The following is an 11331-nucleotide window of genomic DNA, read 5'->3' on the forward strand; positions in this document are numbered from 1 at the left end:
TGAAACTTGGCCCTGGCCTTGGTTTATCCAGGAGCTTCATTTTCCCAAGGTTAGGGAAGTATGATGGATGCAACTACCCGAACAGGATACAGACCCTGATACTCTTACCCGCCTGAAAATCTGTGAGGAGGGAGACTTGCACTGGCTGAAGATCGTGCCCTCACATATGCAGCTGTGCCCAGCTAATTGCCGGCTTCGTGACTGCACGGAAGGCGCAGTGAAAAGGATCGGAAGGGGTCTCCGCGCGAGGCCAGGTATCTTTTGACTAGTCATGGTTGGACAATGTGATATATTCTAAGTTATCTGCTTTTGGCATCCTCTGTCCCAAAACAGCAAGGTCATAACGCCTACTCGCCTGTGGGCGGAGCCACAGATTTTCAACTGGGGAAGAAGTGTGCAAGGCCTTCTATGCCAAATGCAGCCTTCTCGTAGGGACCCCCTGACTTTGGGCGGAAAGTGGGCAGGCGGATCCCCGCAGGAGCCTACTCGCACTCCTCAAGACAGCATCTACGATGTCTCTCAGACCATTGGGAAATGAAGCCAGCTCAAAATGATTTTTGAGTCAGGGATACAGAGGAAGCCCTATATTTCTGGCCAAGGAGGAAACTGGGAACACGTCACAAACAGCACTTTTACTCAGATGATATCTTGAAATATTTAAGTGTTGCCTTGTAGATCATGCAATTGTATTGAAAAGACAGGTTTAAGTCATGAGAAGCGGCAAATGTGCTGTCAAAGGTACTTCGGTTTATTACAAGGTGCTGCGACGCTAAACATTCGATAGATGTGGAGGATATTGGCCAGAAAAAGGTTTCCTGGTTTTTCACGCATTCTGTCCGAAAATACTTTGAATACATAGCTGTTTTTCAGGTAAGGACCTGAACGCCTAGGCTATCTGGCTAACATCGGCCTTGCTTTAGAAAGGACGCGCTCACCGATGCGCCAGCTAATGTCACTCTGATGTTCTTACGCAGAATCATATGCACTAGCGATTGACGAGAAAACCGTGGCGTTGTTGTTTCCTGCCTGGATAGGAAAGGAAGAATGATCAAATGACAATGGCCAATGCCAGTCCTGCAGTAATCACTCAGGGATCTAAGACCAAATGTTTCCGGCTCGAGTAAGGGGGCAGTTAGGGGTAGTGTTTCCGCTGGCAAAGTTTTCGGGCAACAGAGACATCTTTAAATTGAACTGAATTGAATATATTGAGTATAACTGGAGCTGTGTTAAACGAACACAAACGCTGGGAAGAACACTTCTGGTGACCTATCAGTCGCTCATCTTATCCTGTCCGCGATGAAGATAAAAATACACACGGTATATGTTCAACCAGCTTCGTTCGTCCGTTTGGAGGCGCAAAATCATAACTCGGCAATGCATTTGAAGAAAATCCCCAACAAGTCTGGGAAACGCTTCCCTACACCTTGCAGTTGGCTGGACGACTCCAGATGTTCCGGAGCTGAAATCCGACAGACATTCTTAAAAACCCTCTCAGGGCGGGCTCATCCATCTGTTGCGCTCGAGCGCGCTTGAACGTCAGCACACGTTGACCGGCGCTGCTGCCAGTGAGGTGGCCAGTGTTCTTCTCCTTCAGAATCTAATGATCTTAAAGCGTGGCGACGTCACGTCATTGAAGTCTGGCACCGTTTTGGCGAATGTTCTTAAGACGCTTTTGCGCAAGTTGAGAGTTTTGCCTCTTTCGGGTTAAATGACGGAGGTGGAATCGTGGCCATGTTGCCATGTCGCAGGAGCAGCCGGTGGAACTAAACAACTTGGCAGTATCGCACACGTGGTCATGTTGCCATGTCGCAGGAGCAGCCGGTCGAACTAACCAACTTGGCAGTATCGTACACGTGGCCATGTTGCCGTGCCGCAGGAGCAGCCAGTCGAACTTAACAACTTGACAGTGCCGTACACGTGGCCATGTTGCCATGTCGCAGGAGCAGCTAGTCGCATTAAATAACTTGGCAGTGCAGTACAATACATATTGCGTGTTTTTGGGTACAGGACTGTGGCTCATGTTGACAAAGGCTGCACAAAATCTGCAATTAGTGGCTGAAACGTAATCAGCCTTTAGAAACCAGGACAGCTTGGCGGTGGCACTCAAGTAAAAATTTGATGATCATTCAAGTGAACTCATGGCTGTGGTCTCGCTCGCTCTCTAGTAACACGGAGCTCAGGCGTTGGAAGAAAGGCCATACGTTGATGGACTCGTGATGATGACTTCGACTGAACATATTTGTTATCCTTGTATCTAAGGATGCATGACTTTTGTCATGAGAACCCGTGCATCACGGATTGCATTCGAAGAAGTGATGATGATGATGATGATGATGATGACGGTACGTCAGGAAAGGACCGAACTCATCCTATCTTGCTATTCTGTAACTGCCAGCTCTACTCGTAGTGTAATGGTGAGGATGGAGATAGGTCACTCGGCTGGCGGCCTTATCATGTGGTGCTACTGGACGTACCCTTCCACTAGTTTAAGGCGATGTAACCTTACTGACAGCATACTCTACCAGCCTACGATCATACACTCCGCATGAGCAGGTAATGTCCAGGGCTGCCATGTGCTCCATTGGGTGGACGATGCTGTGCAACGGGTGAGGTAGTGGCCTCACAAGCTGTCATTGAAAATGACGATTTTGATATTTGACCGCAGAAAGATGGACCTAAACGCAGATTTATACCCATACTTTGATGTAGGAAATTGACTTGGAGCATTTACAATTTCCCGTCGAGAGTTAATACATGAGGAATGTAGATAACACAGCACAAACAGCACGGTCATATCAATCATTCGCATGACACAGACGTACAAGACAAACTATACAAATGATCATATAACCTAAAAGGGTGGGAAAGAGCATGATTGTCAACTAGGAGAAAACAGTATACGGGACAGGTGTCGCCTCAGGCAGCGACTGTGCATCGGCACATGAAGCCCCAGAAGTTCGGGCGGTGGCGTGTTATAGTTTTGGTAGCTTTTCCACACCAAATTTTTCTCTTCTCGAGCATTACGTAAGATGCGATGACTACAAAAGATGCAGAGGAAGAAAACTCACAGGGTAATTGGATACCAGTTGGAGCTGAGTTGTGTGACAAGTTCATGACCATACACCGATGTCGAATATCGAATGTTTTGCGTAGCTTAGCATGCCTGCCATATTGATGGTTGCGATTGGGTTGAAATGTAAGGAAGTTGGAGTCAAATATATGTTCGTCATGATATACCATGCGATGAATATTTATTGCGCAATATTGGACCTCAGGCTGCTTATCAATTAAAAAGCGCCGACGTATGTCATGCAATGCGCTTTCTGAGAGCAAACTATAAGTTTTTCACAAATTCTTGAGACTGGTATGGATTGTTGGGGGCTAGCTTTGACCTGCGATTACAGCGGATGTTACACATTTGCCTAAGATTTTGCGCTTAAATGGTCATTTTAAACATCATTCGACACAGTTTACAGCTCTGCCCATCTTAAGACCTATAACCGTCTCAGACCTATTACCCATAAGACCTATAGCGTTTCTGAGCTAAACGTCCGCGAAGATGTGCAGACTATTTCGTGCAGGCTATTGAAGGCCATTCGAACATGCATGACGCCATAGCCACGCAATTCAAATCCTGCCACCCCACAAGCCATGCGGCGTTCAAGGTCAAGAAGAGCATTATCGTCCACCCGTTTAGACCTGGTGTCTGCGAACGCGATTTCCAAATAGATTGGCTCTCGGAAGTCAGTTGGCTCTCAAACGAAGTCCAGCAAGGCGTGCAAGCTTCAACCACCGAGCACATTTTATGCTACATAATACGAGAAATTGGACATGGTTTCTTCACTTGCTAGTTTTTAAGGAAATCAGTTTTCCTATCAAACAACTTAAGGATAATGCTAAAGCCGAGGATGTCAATGCAAGTAAGGGTTTCAGTGCATTAGCACTGAAGTAAATTCAAAATTTTACTTTGAATTCACTTCTGCTATTGTTTCGATAAAGGCATCTTGTCGAAATATCAATCCATCTACATCTCCGCTCTCCCGGTTTCACTCTGAGAAATAAGACTATTACTACTCTCTTATCCATGTGAACGCAAATAAGCAGCGGATTAATATGCAACTGCACCACGAGAAAGAGCGAATACACGAGCTCATAAGGATCTTTCGATCTGAAAACACTTTCATCCCATGTTGCCATCTCTCCACGAATTTTAAGTACTACAAGTAAGTAGCAATTTTACGCGGCTGGCTTGGCGGTACCTCAACGTCATGCAAACGTTTCATGACGCAATCAAACAATGGCGCATTGAGGAGCGAGAATCTGCTTAATGGAGAAATTGGGTAGTCTTGAGCAACCTTCTTCACTTAAAAATACACCAGTAGTTATAAGCAAGTTTATCTCACTTTACCTTATGCTTGGTTCAATATCTTTAAGTGCGAAACAATTCTTTTAACCCGACCTAAATGGACATCGCTGAACCAGCATTAAAGGGAGTGTTTCACATTTTAAGGTATTGAAGCACACATCCAAGCTCACTTACAACTATTGTGGTGTGATTTTTAGGTGGAAAAGACTGCTATGTACAGTACAATTATCTGTTTAGTAAATATTCTCCTCAATAATAAATGGTTTGATTACTTCATTGAAATTTGCTTAGCATTGATTGACAGCCAATTGACGGCCGTTATATCCGGATATCGCGCTCACGAATGTCACATATGAACACCTCGGCAATTACATTCTTCTTGGCCTTGATCGCCGCATGGCTTATGGGATGATATTTTGAATGACGTCATTGCGACATGAATGCTAAGGTGACTTCAAAATACTCTCCTCGATATACCTTCCACCATTTTCGCAGGCATGTAGCTCAGAAACTAGACGGGCTTATATCTTAGGTCTTATATAGGTCTTATATAGGTATTATATAGGTCTTAAAAAGGACAGGATTACGAACAGCACCGGAAGGTCTTAAATATGGTTATTTCAGTTCAAACCTAATATCACTGTGCAACACTCCCTTTCACTAGACATTACAACATGCCACAGTATATATTAAATGTTGCCAGATGTCTTCGGAGCGTTCGATTGCTATAGACATACCGGGGAGCGCATCTACGCCACATTTCATTTTCGGGCCCTAGCTCCACTGCTGACTCTGCCAGCCTGCAGTTTACTATAAAAAGGCCGATTTTCCTCTTCTCAGCTGTAAACGACGCACTAGAGTTTCATTTGCGGGCAGGCACGAAAATTGTGCACACCGCCCACTTCCTGCGGAGGTATTCACAAATAGCCGGAGGAAGACCAATTTCCCTCACCACCACCTGGCATATCTTACCTTGTTCTCAACGTGAGCTATTTGGTAGTGCCTTCTGCACTGGGTTCGTGCCCGGGTCCGTCAAGGAACGCGGGGGTTGCTAACAACTCCGACAGGATGAGTTCTTACAAGACATTGCCGTGCTCCGTTGTCGGTCAATTTTGCTGTTTTCCCGCTAGCCATAATCTATTAATTCACATATTTGCGGGGGCTCTGGGGAAAACAAAAAACAAGATGGCTGACGAGCCGTAAAAATGGATGCGGTTCGTGACGTACTGAGCGGCGCTCCTGGCCTTGAAAGGCAGACGGGTTCCACTATATAAGCGCTGCATGCCGTTCATAGTCAGGCACTTCCCTCGTTTGCAACCAACGCAGCCACCATGCGATCATTGGTAAGCGTCCCATGGGCAACTTGAGTCCGTTGTGTCCCTGGACAACACTAAAGATTCCTTTGAAGTTCGCTATGTTTGTGTTTTGTGGTATCCATGACCTCATGTAATATTTAACTGGATCTAGCTGACTTGTCTTTCAAGTGCGTACACAATGGTGTGTGCATCATTTCCAATACACCATTTTCATTCCATGTTTCAAGTATGTTATCCGTGTTCCATGCTCCATCATGCATGAGCTGTCATGCTCTACAAGTTTATGTTCTATTATTTCAACCATGCTCCAGCTTTGTTGCCCAAAGGCTTGTCAGGGCTCATTTGAGCTATCATTGTTGTTTGTTCGGTCATGGTCGCCCGCTGCCTAAAGAGCGGTGACAAGGCTGTTCAAACTAAGCACGTCTCCCGGGATGTTCCGCCATGTTATCATGAAGGATTTTGACAGGACTGTTGCCTGGTTTGGCCTCTCGTATATCATCCTCTGAAAGCTCGCTGCCAGCTCGACGCCACAGAACAGTGTCCATGTATTTGTCCCGCAGGTGCTGATCACCCTCACGCTGATGGTCGTGGTGGCCATGGCCAGGCCCAATGGCCCCCTGAGCAACTGTGCCTCCGACGATCTAGGGGGTGGTGACGACGATGCGGCCTCCGCCGCGCACGCCGGCCCCGCGGTGAGCTCCGGGGGCGGCAAGGGCGGCGGTGGCGGCGGCGGCGGTGATAGCAGCGGTTCGGACGCGTCTGGCGAAGATTCTGGTGAAGATGGCAGCGACAGCGGTGGTGATAGCGGTGACAGCAATGGCGATGATGGCAGTGACAGCGGAAATGGTGATGATGACTCGGATGATGGCAGCGACAGCGGAGATGATGATGGTGGCGACAACGGAGATGATGGTAGCGACAGCGGAGATGATGGTAGCGACAGCGGAGATGACAGTAGCGACAGCGGAGATGGCGGCAATAACGGAGGTGGCGGCAAAGGTGGCGGAGGGGACGGCGGCGAGGACGGTGGAGAGGATGGCGGAGAGGACGGCGGAGAGGACGGCGGAGAGGATGGCGGCGAGGACGGCGGCGACGGCGGTGACGGCGGCGAGGACGGCGGCGACGGCGGCGACGGCGGCGACGGCGGCGACGGCGGCGACGGCGGCGACGGCGGCGAGGACGGCGGAGATGATGGCGGCGAGGACGGCGGCGACGGCGGCGACGGCGGCGACGGCGGCAAGGGCGGCAGCGGCAAGGGCGGCAGCGGCAAGGGCGGCGGCGGCGGCGGAGATGATGATGACAGTGACAGTGGAGATGATGACAGCGACAACGGAGATGATGATAGTGATGACAGCGGAGATGACGGTAGCGACAGCGGAGATGATGGCGGAGATCACGAAGGGGATGACAGCGGAGATGGTAGTGATGACAGTGGAGATGATGATGGTGATGACAGTGGAGATGACGGTAGCGACAGCGGAGATGATGGCGGAGATGATAGCGGAGATGATGGCGATAGCGGTGAAAGCGGCGATGGTGGCGATGGCGACGGAAAGGATGGTGGTGGAGATGGTGACGGAAAGGATGGTGGTGGAGATGGTAAAGGAAAGCCGGGAGGTGAAGATGGCGGCGAAGGAGAAGACGAAGACGATGGAAATGGCCACCCGTACAGGAGGTGAAAAGAGTGTAGGTCTCCGGACGCCATTTTACTCCCGTCTTTGTCTCACAGACAACCCCAAGTCATGTTACCTAGTATTTAATTCTGTCTTTGATGCCTGTAGCTCTATCTCGAAACGGTTGTTGACTGCTCACGAAATAAGCGTTCTATTTTCCTGTTCCTCTGCCTGTAACATTTTCATGAAAGCTCCCTGGATTGCGTGGAGTGCGTCATAAAGCGTAGCAAATCTCCCAGGAAAAGGTGTGGCCAATGTTTCTGTGCGCATTACTATGATTGTCATCTGGTTCAGAACCATTTTCTTGTTAACTGGCCATCACTATGTGTTGCCTGTTCGTCCCTTTGTGTTCCATGTTACGTCCGTTGTTGCCACGTCTTCATATCTAACTGGAGCTCAAAATGTTCTGTTTATAGTACCTATTCCTCAGCTGTTGCAGTGTGTGATCTTGTACACTTAATGTTGTGTCCTTTGTTCTTTGTGTCTGTTCAGTTTTATCACTTGAAGGTGTTTGAATAAAACAGTTCACTCAAAGTATATGGCACAAGTGCTGATGCACGCGGAACAATGAGTAATAGCACCTCACAACATGCTGCCATAGATCAAGTCAGACTGCTAGACGTCAAGCCAAGTCGGGCCTAACTTACTCGACGTTATCACTTTCCCGTCCACTGGCATTGCACATGACACATACACCGCTTGTCGGATGCATGGCGCACGCGAAGTCTGAACCGCTCTGAACTCAGCTCAATAGCCACCTCATAGACCGAGCCCCCGTCCGAAGTGAAGTACAGCGGGTAGTTTACAATAACTCATGACCTTACCAGTTTGCTCCTCATGTGGTGTTGGTATTTGCGTCGAGGGATAAAGGAATTTTTCAAAGTTCGTCATTCGCTCTGCGCCTGGGCCTAGGAGAAAGCGCAGCAGCACCGAGACTGATTTGTGACGAATGCGGCGCGTTAGAGGGAAACATATGTTTGGGCGATAGGATAGGTAGATGGCGTACAACTATATTAAGGTAAATTTGCCTAATAATGTAGAAGTCGGGAAAACGGATCTGCTTTCCAAAGAAAACAAATTAGCGGTAGCGCAGCTGCAATTTTAAGTCCCTTAAGCAACCTTAAACGGGGAGGTTCAGGGATTGGCACTGCTGCTGACAAAGTTCAATGCCTACTTGTTTTGAGCTTAAATAAAAACGAAAATACCGCTTGAGAGAGTGGAAGCTCAAAAGGAGGACAAACAATAAGCGTTGGCGTGCTTAAGTACTAACAAAACCGTCTGGAGGACAGACGAGGCAGAAACATAAAGCCAGCAAACCTCCCTGTTCTTGGGTGGAGGTACTTTTCCTGAGGGTGAGGAAGGGAGGACCCTATCCAAACCAAGAGAAATCACTGTCAGAATAACGAAGAGGGAATTGGGGAGCGACTTTAAGGCATCAAAGTTTATCGTAAACGGAAAAAGTTAGTGATCGCTAAGTCTTAGGGCCTATAGGAGAGAAACGCAATGCATGAGCTCAAGTGCCAACCAGAAGGTAAGTGCAGCCAGAGAAAAGCAGTGCTTCAAGCTTGACCTTACAGAGAAAAGGATGACGGTGAGCAATCTTCGGGAGAATCTCCGCAAAACAGGCTGCTGGAGAACTATCACACCAAAAATGGAAGCATCCTGGCCAGGTCCTGTCAACAAAATGCACACCTGTATTGGGCTATGCTTTACCCAAAATGACGTGGAAGCTATAACCTACAAAGACCCTCGAAGGCAACAGCATATTGATAAGCATTTCATTTGCGTGCAATGTCTCCAGCATTTACAGGCACAGCGGGCTCAAGTAACGCGCTCATATATCTTTGTAGATTACTCAATTCGCCGCAACGAATAAATGAATAAATGGCGAATAAATGAAAGAATAAATAATGTATAATGAACAACGAATGACGACTGGCGGATGCTGACGCTAGCCATTTTGACCAAAAGAGAGCAGTGGCCGACAGTCGCCCGTGTCGCCCTATTCACGACCATGTACAAGAATATGCACATCACATTAGCGCATGCGCATGAATGTGCACGGGCTAACATGCACATTAAGAAGGCCCTACTAATAACTGAAAAAAGTAACTGCATAACGTAATGGGCACACCGTCCCTGAAATTCTGAGTCATGTCCGCATAGCGCATGGCATTCGTAGCTTATAGAGTGCAGCGTATAGCGTATAACGCATAACGTATCGCATAGCGAGTTAACATAGCTTACATAGGTTCCTTGCCACCTAATCTTAAGGCCAAGCACATGACACCGCAAGCCGGAGTGGCACATAAGTATCGTATTTCACCATCAAAAGCTTACATGTGCAATGATCATTCTTCACCTTGCAAATGCCGTTATCAAAGCCTCAACGTGTCCGTGAGGTTGAGGTTTTGTTGCGCATTTTAAGTTCTTCAATAAAACCGCTCTGGAAACCGCTGCGAGCGTCAGATTTGCTGCATTTCAACTGTCAGTTATCAACGTTGCTGCGATGCTTCTGTCGCACTCTGTGGGCGTACTAAAACGCGTTACATGAAAATACTGTAAATCCTGTTTCCCGTGGAGGCGTTACTCGATTGCAAATAGCTACACTTCCATGAACCATTTCGTCCCACCCAGTTCGAAAAATCATTCTGTTGGGTATATTTTTGTGTTATTAGGAAATGATGCGCGGCAAATTAATCGAAAAACAATAAGAATATACTAGCGATGAGCAAAAGACCGCTGACCTTGGGCAATCGTAGCAGGCACACTCTCCGAAGTTTTATTCAAAATACTCGGCGGGGGAGACTGAGTGATCGATCAGTGACATTTCGAAGTAGCAAACAAACGAAACTGTCACCCCTACGTAAGGTTCATGGTTGAAACAAATAATGTTCAGAGTGACAAGGACCCGGCTGGTAAGTATAGGGGATAAATCAGCGCATGCGGCGACGTAAATTTTACCGGCACTCTTGTGATAGTTTGCACGACATCGTGATGCATTCGACACTGTTTTTTTTTTTGCCTTCAAAATATCGACATTTTTAGCTTGCACGGTGGTTACTGGCGCAACCATGCGTCCCACAAACACGCATTGGCTGTAAAAGTTGCAGGTAATACGTTGGTTGACGCTTTGAAGTTGGATTCATACCCCACCGGCTCTGGCTGCTGAGTTGTGAGGAACGTGAAAAAACGCTTAAAAACGGGCAAATCAGTCTTCACCGCTGCTGTGCACATGACACGTGGCACGTGCAGCCCCACACGTGTCATGACATGATTTTCTGTTCAGTTTTCTATCGAAGCGTGTTAATTTTGCGTCGCCTCAACCCGTGGCTTCTGAGATGCAACGACAGTTTGGAACGGGCGTCCGCCAGCTGCTGTGCGGGCTGGTTTTTCGGACCGGTCATGCAAGACCAATGGCTAAAAAACCATTCGCAACACGCGCTACACGCCGCATGTACCGTGTCAAAATGCTCACCTTAAGCCACCCACTGTTTGACCTGCACACAGGTCAAAACGCAAAAGAGGACCAACGGACAGGCAGAGAGACAAACACACATATGCTGTTATGCCAAGTAGCTTTTAGTGGTTCTGCTGTTCCATGCTATGGTATTTTATGCTATGCTAGTTCATATCATTTTATGTTGCGTTAATTTAGTGATTTTAGTTTCAAAAACAAGAGCGTTTGGCCCGTCACGTGGTTCTTTCACCATAGCTTAATGCAACGTGCTTTTGGAATGCACCTTGTATTACCTCAAACAATTTGGATATTGCTGAAACTACGTCTCAGGAGATTGGAAGCGGAGCACGTGCAACACCAGCTGTAGGGATTGGAGATGCATGGGTGTAAACTATAGGCTTCTACTACCGCATGACGTGAAAACATTTGAACTGCTGAAATCTGGGACATTGAACACGTTGGTGCATAACAGCAATCCAGGCACGCGGCTGCCATTACGCTCTTAGAGCTCTGTAG

The 11331-nt window shown here is 47.6% G+C and overlaps 1 protein-coding gene across 1 annotated transcript; it reads right to left on the reverse strand.

The window, feature by feature from the left end:
* Positions 1–6067: 6067 nt before the first annotated feature.
* On the reverse strand, positions 6068–7756 carry LOC119098853 (vegetative cell wall protein gp1-like). Its single transcript, XM_037221899.1, is given in 1 exon segment — positions 6068–7756. A coding segment is annotated over 1 exon segment (1320 nt). The 5' UTR covers positions 7388–7756.
* Positions 7757–11331: the final 3575 nt, after the last annotated feature.

This window comes from Pollicipes pollicipes, unplaced genomic scaffold, assembly GCF_011947565.3.
Source record: "Pollicipes pollicipes isolate AB1234 unplaced genomic scaffold, Ppol_2.1 Scaffold_4740;HRSCAF=5597_pilon_pilon_pilon, whole genome shotgun sequence".
Classification (NCBI taxonomy): Eukaryota; Metazoa; Arthropoda; class Thecostraca; order Pollicipedomorpha; family Pollicipedidae; genus Pollicipes; species Pollicipes pollicipes.